Source organism: Eurosta solidaginis, chromosome 2 (assembly GCF_040869045.1).
Source record: "Eurosta solidaginis isolate ZX-2024a chromosome 2, ASM4086904v1, whole genome shotgun sequence".
NCBI classification, from domain to species: Eukaryota; Metazoa; Arthropoda; class Insecta; order Diptera; family Tephritidae; genus Eurosta; species Eurosta solidaginis.
In genome coordinates, this window is record NC_090320.1 from 105666920 (window position 1) to 105689367 (window position 22448).

Here is a 22448-nt window from a genome sequence, read left to right on the forward strand (position 1 = left end):
GTCCTTTACACTTACCATCTCACCAATGGCACGCACGGTTGAGGGTGAATATGAGCCACCCATTGTAAATTTTGGTGAAATGGGTCCAATTAGATGTAATCGTTGCAAGGCTAATATGCAATTTGTAGATGCTGGTCGTCGTTTCCAATGTCTAATGTGTAAAGTAACAACAGATGATAAAAAAAAATCTTTCAATTTTTCTTGTGTTCATTGATCAATATTTTTTCTCAACAGTGCTAACTGAATATTTTCAACATTTGGGCCACACCGGACAGCGTGTCGATAAATATGAAGGTCCTGAACTTGTATTGGGTATATGAGTTTTTGTGTGAAAAATATTTGGGTACCGATAGCTCTCAAGGTAGAACCTCAACTCATATCCAACATCAATGCCTCGCATTCAAATGTGGACGCTGTACGCACTACATTGGGTTCACACAGTATGGACAAACATATTGTTGATTTCAGTGGTAGGGCCACAATTTCAAATGATGGGGCAAACATTATGAAAATATTGGATATTGTGCATCCAGCCGTAAAACTCTAGCCGACATCGCCAAATCTCAAAATGCTGAGGTACATTTTTTTGTTATATTAGAATGTGTAGAATAAAAATCTTTCTTTTATCAGGTCGGCGATGGCACCACTTCAGTAGTACTTTAAGCATATGAAATCTTAAAAAAAGTTAAGCCATATGTTGAGGAAGGCGTGCATGCACGTATCATCATTAAAACTATACGCAAACCATTACAATTATGCATGACCAGAATATGACATGGCTGAACATGTCGAAGCGCCAATCAAAGGAACAACAACGTGCTTTATTGGAAAAATGCGCTGCCACAACAATATCCTCCAAACTTATTCATCAACAAAAAGATTTCTTTTCTAAAATGGTTGTGGACGCTGTATTTTTCTTGGGTGGATCCAACGTCATACAAAAAATATAAAATCGCAATTTTAAATATAGAATTGGAATTCAAGGCTGAGCGTGACAATGCTGAAGTACGTATTGATAATGTTCAAGAGTATCAGAAAATTGTTGATGCTGAATGGCGTATTCTGTACAATAAACTAGCCAAGTACGACGCCAAAATTGTGTTATCCAAACTACCAATTGGTGATGTTGGTACACAGTATTTTGCAGATCATGAAATGTTTTGTTGTGGTGCTGTTATGACTACAACTAATGATATTAATTCAAGTGTTTTGGGTCAATGTGATTACTTTGAAGAACGTCAAGTTGGTGGTGAACATTTCAACATTTTCCAAGGTTTGATAGTGGGTTTGACATTAAATTTATTTTTATAGTTTATAATTATTTAAAGGTTGCGTTAATGCTAGAACATGTACATTGAATTTACGTGGCAGTGCCGAACAATTTTTGGAAGAAACTGAGCTTCGTTACATGATGGTACAATGATTGTGCACCGTACAATTAAACATGATTCTATTGTTGCTGGTAAGTCAAAATACAACTTAAAAAAAATGTTTAATATTAAATTGTTAAGTAATATTATGAAAAGATTGTGTCCAACTACGGAAGAAAAAACTATAAAATTTGTGTCAGTGAAATGATAATTATTGCGAGTGCCTTCTGATGTTGTTGTTGTAGCAGTGCTTTGCCCAATCCAATAGGTCTGACCAATCACAAATTGCCATCAATGTCCTCCAACGGGAGTCCGAGGAAACTTGCTCTTTCAACAGGGGTGGACCATAAAGAGAGGAGTGTTAGAGGAGTTGGTTCCACATTACAATTGAAGAGATGGTTGGTGTCATGTGGGGACACATTGCAAGCAGGGACATTTTGTAGGTCGGGGTTGATTCTGGATAGGTAAGAGTTTAACCTGTTGCAGTATCCAGATCGAAGTTGGACTAGAGTGACTCGCGTTTCCCTAGGGAGCGTGCGTTCCTGTTCTGCAATTTTACGGTATTGTTCTTTGAGTACTGAATTCACCGGGCAATTCCTGACATAGAGGTCCGACGCATGTTTATGGAGTTCACCAAGGACCTGCATGTTTTTTGGCTTCATACGGCTGTGTTCTTAGATGCCGTATTTCCTCATAGTGCTTACGGGGGTGACTCCTTAAGACCCTGGGCGGTCAATGAGATTTCTGTTGGGGTGCCCAGGTTCCTGGGTATTCAACAGAAACTTTTCGGTTAGCATTTCATTTCTTTCACTTATTGGGAGTATTCTCGCCCCATTATGTAGATGGTGTTCTGGGGACATAAGGAGACAACCCGTGGCGGTTCTGAGGGCCTTATTTTGGCAGGCCTGTAGCTTCTTTCAGTGGGTAATCCTTAGGCTTGGCGACCATATGGTGTAGGAAACAATAGTGACTCCTTCTGGTGGTGAAGATAGCTATTGATATGTACAATTTAAACAGAAGTAGAGATATGGCACCGGTTTGAATGTGAGTTTTTTCGAGTTATTGCAAAAGCGTTGAGAATTTTTAATATCTTACGAGGTACCTTTGTAAATGTTTCTGAGAATGAAGAATGAGACCTATTCAAACTCAATTTTCACCAGGACAATGCCGCTGAGACTTTGCTATACATTAACATACAATACTTTACCCCTTTTTAGCACAACTATCATTTTTGGTTTTATTAAATTTTAAAAATATTTCTTCCTCTACAGTTCAGCATATCTTTTGCCAACACAGGTTGGCGCTGTGTTTGCGCAGGACCTTGCGTTCGCTACTTTGTAATAAATGTCAATTCCCATCACTGGATATTGCGGCGCGCGATTGACCAACAAGACGATGCCACGACACCTTTGAGTATTCTTGATCTGAAAATTAATATGCAACGAATTTGTAGAACAAACGAACAACACACACTGAATCTTGCTTAAAAAGTATCTAAGAATCTAATAATTCTAAGTTTTTTCCTACGTTACTAATCTAAGCTTTTTATACTCTAATTAAAACAATATTCAGCAATCTCGTAAAGTTTGCAAAGAATTTGAAAGCAATTTAATTGCAACGAATTTTTTAATAATTTTTAACCAAAATTTATAAACTAGATGTATAACAAAAAAGTATTTTGAATATAAATATTTGTGATGAACTTAACTAATTCTAAGTTTTTTCCTACGTTACTATTCTAAGCTTTTTATGCTCTAATTAAAATAATATTCAACAATCTCGAAAAGTTTGCAAAGATTTTTAAAGCAATTTAACTGCAACGAATTTGTCAATAATTTTTAACCAAAATTTATAAAACAATAAAAAATATTTTGATATAAGTAATTGCTGATGAATTTAACTGACATTACCAATACCATCAACTAAATGGTCCTTATAAATATTGTAATCACATAATTCAAAAAAAAAAATTGCTATGTGTACCTACGTTTATTATTGCAAAATCATGAAGAAAGAAAATCTAAAATTATTCCACTGAATGTATATATCGCATTTTAAACTAAAAAATGTGAAAACTTAGAAAAAAATTAAATTGGTATTTAAGTGTAAATCGATCCATGAAAGCATCGTAAAATAACTTTTGTTTTTTGGTAGTTAACGTTATCGTTTAGCCTGGTTTTGTTAAGAATTTGGTTTTTCTTTGTGGTATAAATCAACATTCAACACAAAGCTTCTCTGATTATCAGCCCTATTCTTGAATCCATCGTATACTCGATTTTCGTAACTTCTACGAAAGTACGTTTACTGAATCCATCGTAAGTTCGAAATTCGTAGAAAGCCTTCACTGAACACACTCGAACTGTGAAATCGTAGAGTTTCGTACAAATTTTCTACGACGCGTATCAGTTTGCGGGAAAAAGTAAAATCATTAAAAATTCAGAATAAAAAGGGATATTAAACAAATAAAACATAAGTATATTATTAAAAGTGATATGTATACTAATTTAATTACAATCTATTGTTATAATAGGTCAAAAATTGTCACAACTCGCCAACAATGTTCCTGCACTTGACCTATTGCAGCAGCACCCTGAAATGGCGCTAGGCTTTACAAAGTGCCAAACGGAGGAGGTTAACAAATTTTGGGAAAACATTGCAAATAGTAATGCGCCACCAACAAAAGATGCAACTATCTGGAAAAAAGTAATGCTTTTGTAATACGTATGCATATCGGCAACTTAGCTTCACAGATTTGGAAGAAGGCTTAAAAGAATTAAATTACTAAAATATTTATTTTAATTTTTAAGGGTCTTATAATAATGACAATTATTGCAAAAACTATAAAACATGATTACAACCTGAAACCTATATTTTTCGTAGAACTCCCTTTTTACGCTACGGTTCTCTTCGTTGGTCATATGTAAGTATATCAATTGTGGACATAGCCGCGTTTGGAAAATTAGTAAGGCATCTTTCAAAACTTTGGAAAATGTGGTCTGACACATCGGAAAGTCAAAATCTTTTCCAACTCCGTGCTGATAGCTACCTTCCGCAAAAAAAAAAAAGTTTTACCGATGCTAAGCGAATTATAGGACTCATTGAACATGACCCACCGAACGGTATACTACTTCATTTATAACACCGAGCACGTAGGTAAACGCAGCCTTGTTTAGGCGGAAAGTTTTTATAAAACACAATTTTTTAAAACCTTTATAAGTTCATTAAAACACGGGTCCTTTCACATACATAGCCTCTTCTAATTTCAAGACTCCTCGCAATTTTTAAATCACGCCTTTCTTGCTCATTTTCTTCTAACAAAGCTGCAAATGATATGAAATCCATTTTAAGCACTAAACTTTTTTTAATGATATAATGCAATTTTAAACTAAAATTTAAATTGAAATTTTTTATTTACAATCGCTCAGCTGACTTCGAATACCCAAAATTTGGCATTATATGTTGGCAGCACTTTTTTCGGTTTCACATGAGTTCAGTGATAGCAAATTCTTCGTATTCCTAACGGAGGGTTGTATTCGTAGATTTTCTACGATGGATTCAAGAATAGGGCAGTCGACCACTCAACTAGACTATTACCTGTGATTTTAACTAACTTAAAAAACATACCTGAAGTAGTATTCTAACAATGTTAAACATTAATAAAATAAATATATTGACAGGGGTAAGCGCAGCGATAGTGTTTGCTAAGCTACTGTAACCTAAACGGTTTTTGTTTTTCACCATAATTTGCTCCATCAGGTGGCAGTTGCGCCTCACTGCCATAGATAATTATTGTGTCTATTAATCAAGTAACTTGTCTCTAATCTTACCAGGTGCCCAGCAATACTATGAAAAGGAGCAAATCAAAAATATTATTTTGTACAGTCAGGTGGAACAATTTAAATGCCAAAATCCAACAGTTGGAATCGAACGAAATTTCCCACAGAGCATACAGCGCTGATGAATGTATTCATAATATTACGTGAATCGCGTAATAAGCGTGCATGTTTGGTGGAGGTGGATTGTTCCCGTATATACGATTGCATTGTTCCCATATGTACGGTAAGAATTATGGAATTTTTACTGAAATTCAAAGTTTAAAATAAACTTAATCTGCTCTCTGTATTAGTTACAACATGAAGGTGGAATAGAAGTTGTAGATTGTAATAACCAAGTCAAAACAGCGACAATTATTTTAACAATCCCTGCGGTGTTTACTCATTGATTAATAAAAACAATCCGATTGACGACAATTCGGATATGTTAGTTAGAAGCTCAATATATAATATACTGTTATTTAATATTTAGCACTCATTAGCTGTTACACCAGAAGATGATCAATCCTTTAGCAAATATTTACAAAATTCTATGGCATACGTGAGTGTCCAGTACCAAGTATGTTTATGTGTATATACTACTCCTTTAACTGCTGCTTACTCTTTATATTTAGGCCGCCTTAAAAGCTAAAATCCTAAAGCCAAAATTGATTTGCAAAAATATGCATTCACCTAAAAATTGCATGCAATGGATACAATCTGGAAAAGCGGGTATTGCTGTATTCGATGCTGGAGATGCATATACGGCTTGTATAAATTATGATTTGATACCTTTCATGGCTGAAGTATGTAATCTAGGCGAACCGGAATATTAAGTTGCTGCAGTAGCCAAACTGATACTGATACCGAACTTACTTATATCAAAGGCAAATATACATGTCATACTGGTGTCAATACCGCAGCTGGTTGGACATACCCACTGGCATTCCTTATATCGAACGGTTGGATACGTCCGTATGGTTGTGATTCGGTGCATGCTGCCGACGAGTAGTTACAAAATCGTGTGTACCGGGAGCAATGATTAATAAATAAATACGGGTGTTCCCTATGATAGTACTTGTGATCTTTGTAATGGCACAATCCGTCGTAATTTAGACGCGATCTTCCGAAGACTATTACGGATATACGGGTGCTTTCCGTTGTTTTGTAGAGGGTGGGTTTATGAAACACACCACTGTTATGCAAAGTACGGGTGGCAACGAAAGGAGTGGTGGACATGAAATACGTTGAATGATGATTTTGAATTACTCTGCACGGATATTAAGTATTTATTTTTTGTATTCTGCTGCTACTTATAAAATACTGATTATTTCCTGATTTTACTATTTTCCAGGCACACGCGCAGAGTTACACGATTACATAAAATGCAATTTGGGTAAAGTAAAGGCGAATGCAATTGTAACACGTGGCGATGAAAACTGAAATCGGTAATAGTCTAGTTGAGGGGTCGACTGCTAATACGCGACGTAAAAATTCGAGAGTGGTACCCAGAGACGCGTTTCGGCCCCAGGATCTCGAATCCGGTGGCGGAAAACCTCTATCTCTGATACTTCTCGAGATATTTGCGAAAAACCCCCCCAAAAATTCCCTATCTTTAAACCCCACTTAAACACTTACTGCGCACTGATCACTCACTTCACCACTTTTAATCATTTTATTAACATGTTTTCTCTTTTTTTTAATCAAAACATTCAACCAAAATGGTTTTATTTTTATTATTTTCTTTGTTTTATAACACTCACCACTTTTCTTATGCCCGAAAAAATTTTTACCTCAAATTGCCAGCGTTGCCACCGGATCGGCGTTTTTTAGGACCTTGGTTTTCCTTACATAGAGTCTACACTTAAAACTTCTTTGTATCTTGGTCTTAAAATCTAATTCTGCAATTAAAGAAAAAACTTTATAAATTCTAATAATATCATCATAAATATTCTATACGCATTTAAATGCTACGAGTTGAGTATGACTACGGGGAATGATGAAATATCAAACGGTAAAACTCTATTTGAGGGATTTTGCACGCATTTAATTTTGATCCCACCCCATTGGTGGACCGCCCACCGTAATGTTTTATAATCGCGGCTGCCAACCCAGAAAGGTGTTCTGCGCAAAAATACTGTGGATCCCACCACGGTTTCGGAAGGAACCGCGGTAATTTTTCAAGTTTTCGTTAAAATCTTTTGAACGAGTTAAGAATTTTCTTTCCAACTTCGGATTATTATTGTCGAGGTAAATACGCGTCTTTTGTCACCTCTCTCGATATTTTACCTGGGTTACGCCTCAGGGCTCAGAGCCACGTAGTCACACTTAACTCGTAGAATACTTGACAAACTTAAGTTGATTTGAGAACTTTCACATTAGTTGCGGGCTCTAGAGGTCGAAGATAATGTGTAGGTCTTACAACCTTAGGCTAACAAAGTTGCTTCTATCATTAAAAAGAGAGGGCTGTAGACTCATTAGGGGATTTTGACTGGACACTGCCGTCTGACATCACATTCCTTTAACTTAGGCTTGGTCAGTGATAGCAGATGTAGGAAGTACGAGTTGGAGGAGGAAACGATCGTGCTCCTGCCCTGCGCTTATCAGGATTCAGCTATTAGGAGTGATACATAGGTTCTGGGTTTTATAAGGCTATTCAGTTTGGTCATTAAATAAACTTCTAGTAACACTACGAACCCATTCAGTCTATGTGAGGTATTCACGGACCGCCCAGTTCAACCTAACGTTAGTTGTCTCATAAGTTCTTTTTTAGTGAATTCTACATGGCTACTCAACACAAAGAATAATTTACTTGGTATTCCATTACCAAATATATATGGATACTCGTAGCAGACTGAAGTTGATTTGCGAACTTTCACATAAGTTCTGTTGGTAATTTTATACGACAGCATGACACCGCTAATACGCGTCCAAAAATATCGAGAGAGGTGTCCAATGACGCGTATTGACATCGACAACAATAATCTGAGGGCGGAAAAAAAATGTAGCTCGTTCAAAAAATATTAACGAAAAACCGTAAAGCAGGGGTGGGATTCAAAGTATTTTTGCGCAGAACACCTTTCTACATTGGTGGCTTTCGGCCGCGCTTATAAAAAACTAACTTGGTTGGGTCCAACAACGGTTTGGAAACCAAAACTATACCCGAGAAAAACACCTATGCGATCCTAGATCCAAAACACATCTTTTGATACCCCACTTGATGTTTTTGGACATGTATTAATAGTGCCATGCTGTCGTTAGAATTACTGTTCCGTTTAATGACTTTTGCATGTAATTGTTTACTCAACACATGGAATTACTTTACATGGTATTTTATTACCAAATATGCTGCAAAATTAAAAGTGTACATACATACCTAAAGCTGGAAAAATATCTTCTTCATCTGTAAACGTACATGGCAGGTATTGTGTAGAATATAAGCATATCTATCGTACCATTAACGAACATCATTATTTGCATGTGCATACGGGAGTAAGTACGGGAATAAGAGTAAATAGGGGGACTCATGTAACCGTATAAATGCCTTATAAAGTGTGTAAACGTATAAATTTATCTAGTTTACGCACGAGCTGTCAAACTTTGTATGAAAAATCATTTACACAATTTGTATAAATTTACGCGCACATTTCATTGTGTAAACGCGGTAAACTCAAAGGAATGCAACCTTGCAGACATTACAGACTGCATTTTCATCAAAAATCTCCAACATCAGCAAGTAAAGGCGTTTTAGTTTTGATTTTTCACTTAGTCTTGGCATTTTTTAATTTGTATAACAATCAAAAAAAGTTGTTCGGCAATAATACAGCTGATAAACAATCAAGTTTATCAAGAGTATTACTAGGTGCGTTCATATAACAGCGTGTGTAAATGCATATAATTTTACACCTTATAAGTTTATAAGCTATCATGAGTCCCCCTAATGTCTTAATAAAAGGGAATGAAAGTGGAACCCATTCCTTTATTTTGCTCGGAATGTCAGAATAAAAACAAAAAGAAAAAAACAAACAACTTAGTACATGTATTACAGTTATTGGTTTATTTTCCAATTACAGTCGATTTCATATTGGGTCAGATCATCTAGGTATTGCCCTAATAGTAATCGTCACTGATGGCTTCCTGTTTGAGCCGGAGCGGCATGAAGTCGGCACACGTGATTCCCCGTGCAATGTCCCAAGAAAGGCGACAATAATTCCATGGGCAAAGGAAATATTATAGTCGAGTTCTTTTCGGCAGAAATACTGCTGAGAGTTTGCAGATAACGTAACTGAAAAGATAAATAAAAAAGAGACACAATAAATGCAAGGCACGATATGCCTTCGTTGATAATTTAGGCCGAGGTTCTCTTATAATTTGCGTCGTGCTCCTTTTGTATTTTTTCCAACAAATTACAGGGCAATGCAGATGAATTTTCGCTGAGAAGCTTTTCATGGCAGAAATACACTCGTAGTGTTTGCCAAATCACTGCGGAGGGGCGACCCCGATAAGAATAACTTTTTTTAAATTGGAAAAACTTATTTTTAAACTTTTGATGTAGCCTTGCCCGCGACTTGAACCCAGGATCCTGTTGTTATTGTTGTTGTAGCGATAAGGACACTCCCCGAAGGTCTTGGGGAGTGTTATCGATGTTGATGGTCCTTTGCCGGATGCAGATCCGGTACGTTCCGGTGCCAAGCACCATAAAGGTACAAGCCGACCATCTCGGAACGATTTGGTATGACCACGTGAAACCTTCTACTCTATCCCGCCCTCGGTGTGGTAGGCGGAGCAAGCTACCACCACCCACTGCGGTCTTACAGTGCGTTGGTCTGTACAGCCTCCATTCCAAACGGTTAATTCCACCAAGCAAGTTGCCGAAATGACAGTGATGTTTCGGATGTCAATTCGTTCATGACACCATGACGGATCGTGTAACATGTCGTTTTCAACCTCCCAAACACATTGACTATATGGTTCAGTCAGAGATGCCAGTTGTTATGCTGATCTGAATTTAATTGCTTTCGAACTTATGCCTCGGGGTAGGACAGGATTGGAAATGGTTCTTTCCAACCTCCCAATGAGTTGATTCTTAAGACTCGTCCATGGGAATTACAAATTTCTGTGCTGTTCGGAAGCTCTTTCTTTCCGACAGCCTAAAATTAGTAATAACATTATTTTTAAAGTGTTTTATTTAGCTTGACTTGACTGGTTGGCTGGTTGGCGCAAGGATCGAGATATTCAAACAAATCGTATTTGTGGTCCGATTTTGCTCATATTTGGAACACATAATACATACAAGAATAGAAAGACAACTATGAAAAAATCGCCGCTAGGTTCATACCCTGGAAAAAACAACATCAAAATTTGGGAAATAAGGTTTTTCAATTAGAAGAAAATTATTCTAAGCGGGGTCGCCCCTCGGTAGTGTTTGGCAAGCGCTCCGAGTTTATTTCTGCTACGAAAAGCTCTCAGTGAAAACTCATCTGCCTTGCAGATGCCGTTCGTAGCCGGCATAAAACTTGTAGGTCCCGTCCGGCCAATTTTAGGGAAACAAGAGGAGCACGACGCAAACTGGAATAGAAGCTCGGCCTTAGATCTCTTCGGAGGTTATCGCACCTTAAATGTTTTTTATTTTAATACATACATGAATAGAAAGCGACCTATGATGTCCGATTTGGATCATATTTGGAACAAATACATATAACGTATAGTCCGGTAGGAGTGACATCAAAATATTTTGGAGTTCGAGGAGGACAAGCATCGATAGGATCTCTGAACGAATTCTGTACGAATTATGCGATTTACCACGTTTTTTTACGTTACAAATCGAAAGGTAACTTACCCGTATAATCAGTCTTCGTGTTGCAGGTGACTTTCAATTTAGACTAAGTCAAAAATATGGTATATGGGACAGAGGCAATAATGGCAATGAAGTAATCGACGTACCGAAATAAACTCTAAATTTGGAATGGATCCCTTTTTGGGAAGCATAGCTAATAACGAAAACAATGTCCGTAGAGAATTTCTTTCCAGAAAGTCAGGCTTTGAATTTATTGCTAGGAATCATGAACACCAGCCAAGAGAGCAAGGGGAAATAAACCTCTGAGATTTAATCGAAAGAAAGGTTATGCGGAAGACTTATAGTCCCTCGCCACGGCCTAATGGCGGGTATCGACGGGAATATTGTAATGAGCAGTGCGAGGTTCATGCAGGGAAGCGGATGCGCGGGCTAAGTCATACTATGTGACGCTTCGTTCAAAAAGGTATTCCTATCGGCTACCGACTTTGACAAAGCACAGTTTAAAAACTCAATGGAAAACGTTTTAATCTCCCAGGTTCGCAGTTGGGAACGGAATACCCAGGCATTTGGCCGTTTAACATAACGTAGAACATATCAAACAAATCTTTTGATCTTCAAAAAACTAAGCTCAAGCATTTGGAGAGCATTTTACTACTTCTTTCTCTTGAAGATGTTCTTAGAGAACGAAGTAACCGACCAATATACAAAAAGTTCGGGTTAGTACGTTAATGGTGCTGTTTTCAGGAATGTAGCGGATCAATATCGGGCAACGGACCATCAACATCATCAAAACTAGTCAAAACCTTCGTTATCGTCTTTCTGGGCCGGAGCATCTATTCAGTCGCATTCAGCATGTCCTAGCCTGCGAGGCATTTGGGTTAGTTCGAACAGCAAAGGTACCAAAAGCAGCTCATGCGATGTGTGTCTCCACATGACATCAATTGTAATGCGGAACCAAGCCTCTAACAGCAAATTTCCTGTGGTCCAACCCTGTTGAAACTTGGAGTCTCATTAGACGGCTTTGATGACAAATTGTAAGCGGCCACACCTATTAAATGGGGCGAAGCACTGTTAACATTGCAACCAAAAAGATCTAAGATCCTGGGAGACTTGACACGGTCTTTCGTGTACATCGCCAAGAATCAGCAGGTCATTGGCGTGATAGATGAGCCTCGAAAGCAGGAGTGGATCTGTGGCATGAGTCTGAAATATGAGCTTTACAGCGCACATGATAAAGGTAAGCCTCGTTTTTGTATATTATCTAAAGCAAATCTAAATATATAGCTTCTCCAAACCCAATTGTCAACTTTACCTAACCGTGGCGAATCCAGTTTCATTAACACCCGAGGCTCTGGCGACCCCAAGCTCCTCATGGAACTAGGGGGTGGGGAGGGAGGGATATCCTGAAGGTTTAATGTAGTCATATAAATCGTTCCCGAGATGGTGGGGCTAGTACCTTAATGGTGCTGTGTTACTTGATCTGTATCCGGCAAAGGACCATCACATCGATAACACTCCCCAAAGCCTTCGGGGAGAAACCTTATCGCTACAACAACAACAACAACCACCTATATATCAGGTTTTGTATATTTGATTCACACTCAAGCCCTAAATACATACAAAATGTTAGAAATTCATTTACAAGAGCTTAACGGTGGTACGCCACTCCACTTATAAAGCAGAGTTAGGTGAGTTCGCCAGAAATTTTTTGGATAGGTCCTGAGCTAAAAGAAGAAAAAAAAAGAAATAAATGGTAGCAGAAAAAGCTCTCTTGGCGGTCGTAATAATTTAGTAGATATAAAAAATAAATAAATGAAGGGTGCGATAACCTCCGAAGAGATTTAAGGCCGAGCTTCTCTTCCAATTTGCGTCGTGCTCCTTTTAATTTTTTTTTTTACACTCGAAGTGCCGAGGGGCGACCCCGCTAGAAAATTTTTCTTCTAATTGAAAAAACTTGTTTCTCAAATTTTGATGTTGCTTTGCTCGGGGCGTGAACCCAGGGTCTTCGGTGTGGTAGGCGGAGCACGCTACCATCACACCACGGCGGCCGTGGTAGATATACCTATGGCCCATTTTATGTTTGGTGCGAGCACAAATGTGCTCTGATCATCACTTTGCGTGTGTGAGATATGAATGCCAGTTTGGTCCTCCTTAGAGGCATTATGTCTGGTAAGGGCTTTCACTGGATGGGAGGTTTGAAAAGATGCCCTACGGAATCATCAGAGTAGCAATTTTTGCGGCCGATGCGTCTGGTTGTTCAATTAAGTAATAAAATACTAAAATAATTAGAATAATAATAAGAAACACCTTTCCCACCCACCTGCAATGCGGATGGACTCGCTGAAAACATTTCAGATGCCTCTTTCAATGCACGCGACGACTTCATTTCACCTTCAGCAGCAATCACTTTTGCGCGAGCTTCACGTGCTGCTTCTGCTTCAGCTGCCATAGTGCGTTGTAATGCCGTTGGCAATGATACGTCTTTGCTATTCAAACATAAAGTAAATATTCATAAAATATTTTTAAAAAATCCGGCACAATAATTAAAACTTACATTTCCACCCGTTCCACCTTTACACCCCACGGATCGGTTGCCTCATCCAGCGATACTTGCATTGTATGTGATATAGTTTCACGTTCCGTCAATAATTCGGATAAGTTTCGTGTGCCCAGGACGTTTCGTAATGTTGTGGCCGCCAATAAACGGGTGGAGTGACTATAATTAGATACTTGTATGACGGCTTTAAGAGGATCACTGATACGATAATATACAACTGCATCTACTGTGACAGTTACGGAATCCTTCGATAGTACTTCTTGTGGCGGCACATCAAATGAAACGGTGCGCAAATCCACTTTGCAGTAATCATCGACGCAGGGTAATACGAAGAAGACACCAGGACCGCGTGCCCCACCACTACGTAAACGGCCCATATGAAAGATCACAGAACGCTCATACTCTGAGACGACTTTGAAGCATACAAAAATTTATATGGGGAAGGTAAGTATCATAATTATAATGGAAAGCAATGTTGCTATTATTTCCACACAACCCATTTCGTCATTCTCTGCTGTAATGAGGAGAAACAGTTGAATCTATTACTGGTTGTTTGGAGCTTAGGCAGATTTTGAAACATTCTTTTGGGAAATTTACAAAAGTCTCGCATTCATTGCAAAGCTTTAAAGCGTTTCCATAGTTCCCAATATAAAATAAGAGTAAAACGTAGTACGTACGTTTTGTGGAGTGTTAATGGTGTTGATGGTCCTTTGACGGATATAGATTCGGTACATTCTGGACGGCCCAAGCACCATTAAGGTACTAGCTCGGTAATCTCGGGTACTATTTAGTATGACCACATGGAATCTTCTAGGCTATCACGCCGTCCCACCTAAATCCAGAGGAACTTGGGGCCGCCATAGTCTCAGCAGCTAAAGAAACAGTATTCGTCACCGGTAGGTGAGGTTGACAAATGGGTTCGATAAGCTATGAATTACGCTGGCAACCCCTTGAATAAGTGTGGTATTTTACTCGCGTCTTACGACAGGCATACCTAAAAATAAATATAAGGCGCGATAACCTCCGAAGAGATCTAAGGCCAAGCTTCTCTTCCAATTTGCGTCGTGCTCCTCTTGATTTTCCCTACAAATTACAAATTGGCCGGACGGGACATGAATGTTTTATGCCGACTCCGAGCGTATGGGACTAAACTTATACCATTCCAAAATGCCTTAATACCAGAAATTGATTTTTTTGAGTTGTGTCACTTCTGAAGCGGGGGTGCGATATCCTAATAGAAATATCGTAACTAAGATGCCTTGTTAACAAGGAAGGTTATAACTGAATAAATGTTATTCTTTTACAAAGTTGTTTAATTTAATTAAGTTTAATATGGTTTAGCGATACATATAAGTTTAAAATTTGAAATTGTTTTCTCTTTCACTTACAGAAAGGATGTCATAAGTGCAATGAAAGTGCCGGATTCAGAGCCTTTGGCTAATTACGAGTATCTCATTTTTTTTTATTTATTGTAAATGATCAATGGAAGCAAGAGTGGGAGAAGGGCGTGCAGGTGCCTGTCAATCCTGACTCTTTGCCAGAGCCAACCGTTTATGTGCTATCAGAACCAATTATGCCGCCTTCGCATGACTTTAAACTGTAAGTTCTACATGTTATTCACTCAAGTTTAATATGCTTAATACTTTTTTGTAATATTAGCTCCAAAAATCGCTTCCTGCGTATAAGCAAAGACGATGCCTACTCGAGCGATTTGCATTGTCTAACAAATGTGGTTACGCAAGCGGAAAATACATGTGCCTACGACAATGACCCGGTCGATGAATCATCGCTGCAATTACTCAATTCCGATCGTAAGCAATATGGTGCTTATTCCATAACGGAAACGCAATTTGAGCGCGTCATCAAAGAACTGGAGGTACGCTGTTACTTTTCTGTTTAATTTGTGTATATACAAATCTATACATAACATAGTACTGAAAGAAATATATTTTTATATATGTACAGATACGATGTTGGAAACAAATACAGGTGATCCTGAAGAATGAGGAAAGCCTTGGCATTGATTATGATGAAAATGTTATATGCGATGTGTGTCGATCACCAGACTCAGAGGAAGCAAATGAAATGGTTTTCTGTGATAATTGCAATATTTGTGTAAATCAGGCATGTTAGGGCATGACAGCGATTACATCAGGTTTGTTTTTCTTTTACTTTTAAATAAAAAATACATATTTGAACCTAATCAAAATAACAAAGATATGAAAGCGTTTAGTAATAGTTGTTAAATGTGTAAATTAACTTCATATCCCACCTATAAATGATTTTAGCCTCTTACGAATGTTCACTTAAAAAAAATCTAATTATCAAAAGTATTTTATATTAATTGAACAATCACTAAATTTAAACAAAATATTGTTTTCTTTTATACCAGGACAATGGCTCTGTCGAACATGTTGAGTGGGTATTAATCTAGACTGTTTGCTCTGCCCAAATAAGGCTGGCGCCATGAAATCAACCAAATCAGGCAAACATTGGGCACATGTTTCCTGCGCTCTATGGATACTTGAAGTAAGTACTTGATCGCATGGAACCAATAACAAAAATATCGAGCACTCCATCGAGTCGTTGGGCACTCGTTTGTATTTTGTGTCGAGCACGAGTCGGTGCTTGTATACAATGTTCCGTGAATACATGTAAAACCGCCTATCATGTGGTTAGCGCATTTCAACATGGTCTTGAGATGCGTGCAAATAATTAGTGTTAAATTGCGTTCCTACTGTCAAAAAGATAGCGTTAGTAAAGGCAAAAGGGAAGGTAGCGGTGGTGCTCATAGCAGTAACACAAACAAACATAATACAACACATGGAGCAGCTAATGATGAGGACGATTGCCGACGACGTAAAAATCGAAAATCAGATATGAGTTCTGAAGAATGAATTTGTTCCATCTCTTTTTTAGGAAAACTAGAAAATTGTAAAAAATCTCGAAAACGAGAAACGTTTGAGTATGGAAAAATTACAAATATATTACATTCCTGCTAGGAACTCTAGGAAGTACATAGAACCGACTGCCTTGGGCAGCGCGGTTACATGGGTCAAATTATGCCACCAACACAAGCTCGACAGGCGCCAATGCCCAGTCGGCCACCCATGCCGGGTCAACCTCCAATACCCGGACGTCCTGGTTATAATGTATGCTAATACAACTAATATATTTCAAATATTGCTGATGATTTTTTTTATATTATTTTCTTTAGCAACCACCTGCACCTGGTACTGGTATGTATCAACAGCCGCAACAGTATGCTCAAGCCCAACGCCGTTTAGATCCCGATTAGATGCCAAATCCTATAAGTGTTATCATTGAAAATCAAAGTAGCGCTGGTGGTGCTTTTATTATTTATTAATATAACTATTTTCATTATCATAAACAAATCTTATGCACGGGCTGTCTTCTTATGTCCACAGAACACCATTTACACAGTGAGCTGAGAGTACTCCACATAATGGAGAAAGTTCAGGATTTCGGTAGTATGCATTCAGAAATACCAATTTATCTTACAATATAAATTAATGTATTGTCTTTCGTTAGATAGCATATCCAAAATTTTACGTACTTCTTCAACATGGATAGAGGGCCGCTCTCCACTTTATCGTAACGCCAACAACGAATCACATTTTGGTGAATCGCATTATTCGAACAATTCACATTTCAGTGGACGTCCTCGTGACCGTGTTCGCTCAAGAAAAAATAAAATTTTAGATCAGTTATTAAAAATAAATTTTTGCTCTTTTTTTTATTTTTTGGTGGCCCTGATAAGGGCCTCTTATGACGTCCCGAAAGGACGAAAGTAATATCAATTAGTTAAATTTAATCTCTTTGTTAATTTTTTGGTGGCCCTGATAAGGGCCTTTTGCGACCTCTCGAAAGGACCAATAAATGTCTGCATATATCTGAAAGAATAATAAATTTGACATCTTTTTTTACATATATACTTTTTACTCACCATGCTAAGGTTGCGTTGCTCAGCTTAGGGACCATGACCGCGGCGGGAATTCCTAGCGCCTTAAGAGCCGCTTGGAGCATACACAACCCCGATGTGTTTGAATAAATAGTGAATGCGGTACCCCATATTGGTATTCTTTCTATTGAATAGAAATTCCGCTATGTAACCGTCGAAATTTGTATCTGTTCGGCCATAATCGGGAATAGAGGACCGGAATTCCCGCCAGTTCCGTTCGATGTTTTGGGTGTGGGCACCAGTCACCGGGTCAACAAAATTTTGGGAGTGATTCACCGAAAAATGGGTGTACCCATGCTCCTCCAGGCTATCATATGCTTTCCAGCAATCGCTTATTATAGTAGTTCCAGGCGCTATTTTTTCCTTAATAACCTGGAGATGTGTTTCCCTGGTCCTGTCTGCGACAGCCGAGACAAACATTTTGCGAGACCCTCTCTCTATGCCACCAAACACCCATTGGCCCTCTATCATTCGGCCGCGATTGTACTTTCTGCGGCCCATTTTGGCCTCGTCTATTTCCACGGTTTTTCCGGGACCGCCTATCGTACTATCCCCGTTGTGTATGCTCCAGTCTACCAACACCTCTCTAATGAAGCTTACCCAGTCACTGCAGCTTTGCTTTGATATCCTAAGGTCTTCCATTATTGCGTTTACCTTCGGGTAGGGCGACGTTATAAAAAGCACCACAAGCTTGCAAATGGTTCTTGTGCTGAGCCTGGCTCCCGAAAAGAAGGTGTTGGCTTTTCGGCTCTGTTTAAAAGAGCATACGACCTTACGTTTTTTATTGGTGGTTGTGGTCATGGTCCTCTGCCGAGTGCATACCCACATGTCGTCTACCAGTCTACATGGGTTGGAGCACTGGCCGCATGCCATGGCCCCAGCCAATACGCCATGCGCCACCAAAAAATCGTCCAAGTCCTCGTTATTTAATTCCATAAACGATGACCGCGTAAATTGGCACAATTGGCAGTCCATTTTTCTAAAAACAAAGTAAATTTACCAAAAATCTTTATTTTCGAATAACGTGTTCGAATAGTAATGTAAGGTATTTTAATTTCATTTTATTTATTAAGAGAATTATATTATTCGAATAAAGAAATAAAAATTTCTAATAAATATCATTAGACAACATTTCGATGAAAAATTAAATTTAAAAAATAAGCAAAAACATCAATTATTGTTTTCAATATTTTATTTATATGTCCTTGTATGTGTATGTTACATAATGTTCATGAACTTTGATTTTGAAATTTTTTGTAAACAGTTTATCAAAAACAAACAAACATTTTGTTTATTAAATAGAACAACTTAATACATTTGTGGGTAGGATCCTTAAATCTAGAAAGTAAAATTTCCAAGTTTTTTAATTAGAAAATTTTGAAAAAATATATGGGCTATTCACGTTAGCCTGCTTATCAAGCAATTTGTTTTGTCTAATATATTTTATTTTTGTAATATAGTAAAAAAAAAGTACTAAATGAGCTGATAACTTGTAAGGCACATGTTTTAAGTTGAATTAATTGATATGACAGGGGTGAAGGAATTACTATTCATAGAACAAAGAAGTGAAATAACAATTAGCTAAAAACAAAGATATTTTTTTAGATGAAAATAGCCTTGCTTTTTCGAGTATTTAGTTGGTTATAATATTACAAAAAGAGTAATTATAGTTATAACAGTTCGTTACAGGATTCATTTAAAAAAACTCAAAAAGAGAACGAAAAAGCTGGGTTAGATATTAAAAATAAAATATATCGAATTTTAATTACAAATAATTTGCAGCAAATCCATGGCCATAAAAGCTCATAATTTAAAAAGGTATATGTGCTGAACTACCGGTTTCGAAAGGTCCTTAATCCAGAAATGGTGCCGGAAGATACTCCAAACGATCCCCAAATAGCCCCGAAATGGCACCGACGGGATCCCGGACGGATCCGAAAATTATCCATAAATGATGCGGGAAGGAACCCCAAAAAATCACGAAAAAGTCCCGAAATGACAACGACGGGATCCCGAATGGATTCCGAAAACCATCCAGAAATCATGCCGGAAGGGACGCCAAAAAATCCCGAAATGAGTCACAAAGACAAACGTCTGGACAAACATCCAAACTTTCCCATTTATAATATACTAGCCTTTACCCGCGGCCCCGTCCGCAAGGAGAAAATGAAATATATACATATGCTATTCACGTTAGCCGGCTTATCAAGTTATCTGTTTACATTTTTGTTTCTGTGTAATGCATTTTATATTTGTAATTGAGTAAAAAAAGAACGAAATGAGCTGATAACCTGATAGGATCCCAAAATGATCCCGAAATTATCCATAAAAAGCCACGAAATGACCCTGACGCTATCGCGGACGGATCCCGCAAACCATCCAGGAATAATGCCGAATGGGTCCCCAAATGATCCGGTATTAGTCGAAAAAAGTCCCAAAATGACCCCGACGGGATCCCGGACGGATCCCGAAAACCATCCAGAAATGATGGCGGAAGGGACCCAAAATGACCCCGAAAAAGTCCCGTAATGATCCCGGAAACCATCAAGAATTTATCTCAAAGGTACGCAAATGATCCCGAAAATACCCCGACGGGATCCCGAACGGATCCCGAAACCCATACAGAAATGATGCCGGAAAGGTCCCTAAATTATCGCGAAATAGTACCGAAATGATCCCGGAATAGTCCCGAAAATATCCAAAACTAACCCCGACGGGATCCCGGACGGATCCCGAAAACCATCCAAAAATGATCCCGGGAGGGCCTCGATATGATCCCAACGGGATTACAAATAAAGCGAAGCTAATTGTAGAACTATTTTAATAAGGCAGCAGGCGCGTTGGAGTGAATGAAGAGTTACAAAGAAACATACAGGTAAAGCTAATAAAAGCGTGCTAATAAAAACAATTGAAGGAGGGCGGATGGCGGGATGAGAAGGACCGCTGCTCTTTTTTTCAAAATTGTCTAGATCTCGATCTGTATGTGCCAGATACCAAAAACTATTGAAGTAGGAGAAAATTTATATTGAGTTATAACAATTTATAGATTTTATACCAGAGGGGTGATAAAGGGGGGAGGGGCGGCGGAGTGTTTCACTGCTTACTTTGTAAGCCCTCGACTTATTTGACCCCTTGAGTCTGTGATATTGGTAAAGGCCAGTATACGTAAAGTTATAATGTGTAAAAATTATTAAAAAGTAATTGCTCGAAAGGGTCGTGGGACCCCCACCCCTCTTTCCATGTTCGAACAAAATTTCGCTAATAGACTACTGTCTGTGTCCCAAATTTCATCAAAATCCGTGTAGCCATTCTGGCGTGATTCACTCGAAAAGACGAAAAAATATAATAATTAAATTATAACTGTTCCTAGGGGGCGGGGACCACGCCCCTTTTGAAAAATATATAGCTAGTAGATCCTTCTAGACTATTGGCTATATGTGTTCAAAATTTCATCCAAATCGGTCCAGCCGTTCTTGCGTTATTGAGTCACAAAGACAAACATCTGGACAAACATCCAAACATCCAAACATCTTCACATTCAAACTTTCCCATTTATAATATATATTAGATTAGACTAGCCTTTACCCGCGGCCCCGTCCGCAAGGAGAAAATGAGATATATGGGCTATTCACGTTAGCCTGCTTATCAAGTTATCTACTTAAAAATTTTTTTCTATCTAATGCATTTTATTTTTGTAATTGAGTAAAAAAGAGAACTAAATGAGCTGATAACCTGATATGTTCCCCAAATGATCCCGAAATTATCCAGAAAAAGCCACGAAATGATCCCGACGCTATCGCGGACGGATACCGAAAGCCATCCAGAAACGCCCCGGAAGGGTCTCCAAAAGTTCCCGTAATAGTCCCAAAAAAACCCGAAATGACAACGACACGATTCTAGACTTATCCAGAGAACCACACAGAAATGTTTCCTGAAGGGTACCAAAGTGATCCCGAAAAAGTTCCGAAATTACCCTGACGGGCTCCCGGACGAATCTCAAAAACCATCCAGGAAGGGCTCCTAAATTATCAAGATCGCGACAACCATAGAGAAATGATTCCGGAAGGGTCATAAAATGGTCCCGAAATAGTCCGAAAATGGCTCCGATGGGATCCCGCTCGGATCCAGATGTGATCCCGGAAGGGTTCCAAAACTATCTCGAAAAAGTAACAAAAAAAATCTCAAAATTACTCCTCCGGCATCCTGTACGGATCCAGAAATGACCTCGGAAGGGTTCCCAAATGATCCCAACATGGTCCCGAAATGACCCTGATGGATCCGGCAAACGATCAATAATTGATGCCGGAAGGGTCCCCAAATGATCCCGAAATAATACAGAAAGTCATGGAATGACCCCTAAGGGGTCCCCAAATGATCCCGAAATAGTTCAGAAAAAGTCCCGAAATTACCCTGATGGGTCCCCGTACAGATCCCAAAATCCATGCAGAAGTGATGCCGGAAGGGTCCCCAAATGATCCCGTATTAGCCCCGAAATGACCCCGACGGGATACCGGACGGATACCGAAAACCATCCAGAAATGATGCCGCTAGGTACCACAAATGATCCCGAAATGACCCCGTCGCGATCTCGTCGGGATCTACAGTATTTACACAGAAACTTTTCTGTTTTGGCGGCCACATGAAAATTTTCAACTTAACTATTGTATAATAATAAAAGTAGAAAATGAAATTTCAAACTTACCAAAACTTCACAAAAATGGTATAAAATGCAGTAAATTGGCAAAAAAAAATCAAAAACGGTTTTGCGACGCTCTAATGAACGAAGTGTCGAGCTGGAAAAAACAGAAATTAGTTTTATATTTATAAAAGTAGAAAATGAAGTTTCAAACTTACCAAAACTTCACAAAAATGGTATAAAATGCAGTAAATTGGCAAAAAAATCAAAAACTGTTTACGACGCTCTAATGAA

General features: G+C 38.5%; 1 protein-coding gene, 1 long non-coding RNA gene and 1 pseudogene across 10 annotated transcripts; 2 read left to right on the forward strand and 1 right to left on the reverse strand.

Moving 5' to 3' along the window:
- The first annotated feature begins 248 nt into the window (after nucleotides 1–248).
- On the forward strand, nucleotides 249–2990 carry LOC137240127 (uncharacterized). The gene is made up of 4 exons (XR_010949605.1): nucleotides 249–576; nucleotides 631–1273; nucleotides 1329–1462; nucleotides 2642–2990. It is a non-coding gene; the product is annotated as an uncharacterized lncRNA (long non-coding RNA).
- Nucleotides 2991–8587: 5597 nt separating this feature from the next.
- LOC137240123 (PHD finger protein rhinoceros-like) lies at nucleotides 8588–17278 on the forward strand. Of its 9 annotated transcripts, none has more exons than XM_067766068.1 (8): nucleotides 8588–8604; nucleotides 11724–12216; nucleotides 14927–15135; nucleotides 15196–15412; nucleotides 15502–15691; nucleotides 15929–16688; nucleotides 16754–17027; nucleotides 17089–17278. In XM_067766068.1, exons 3-5 carry the CDS (start codon nucleotides 15110–15112, stop codon nucleotides 15667–15669), a joined length of 411 nt encoding a protein of 136 aa, XP_067622169.1. In that variant the 5' UTR covers nucleotides 8588–8604; nucleotides 11724–12216; nucleotides 14927–15109; the 3' UTR covers nucleotides 15670–15691; nucleotides 15929–16688; nucleotides 16754–17027; nucleotides 17089–17278. The 9 variants fall into 9 exon arrangements, 8 of the variants coding, with proteins under 8 accessions (XP_067622169.1, XP_067622167.1, XP_067622166.1 ...); XM_067766066.1 differs by lacking the exon at nucleotides 8588–8604 and having other exon boundaries at nucleotides 11048–12216; nucleotides 15929–16395; nucleotides 16456–16688; XM_067766065.1 differs by lacking the exon at nucleotides 8588–8604 and adding an exon at nucleotides 11048–11667.
- On the reverse strand, nucleotides 9306–14048 carry LOC137240124 (band 7 protein AGAP004871-like; annotated as a pseudogene).
- Nucleotides 17279–22448: the final 5170 nt, after the last annotated feature.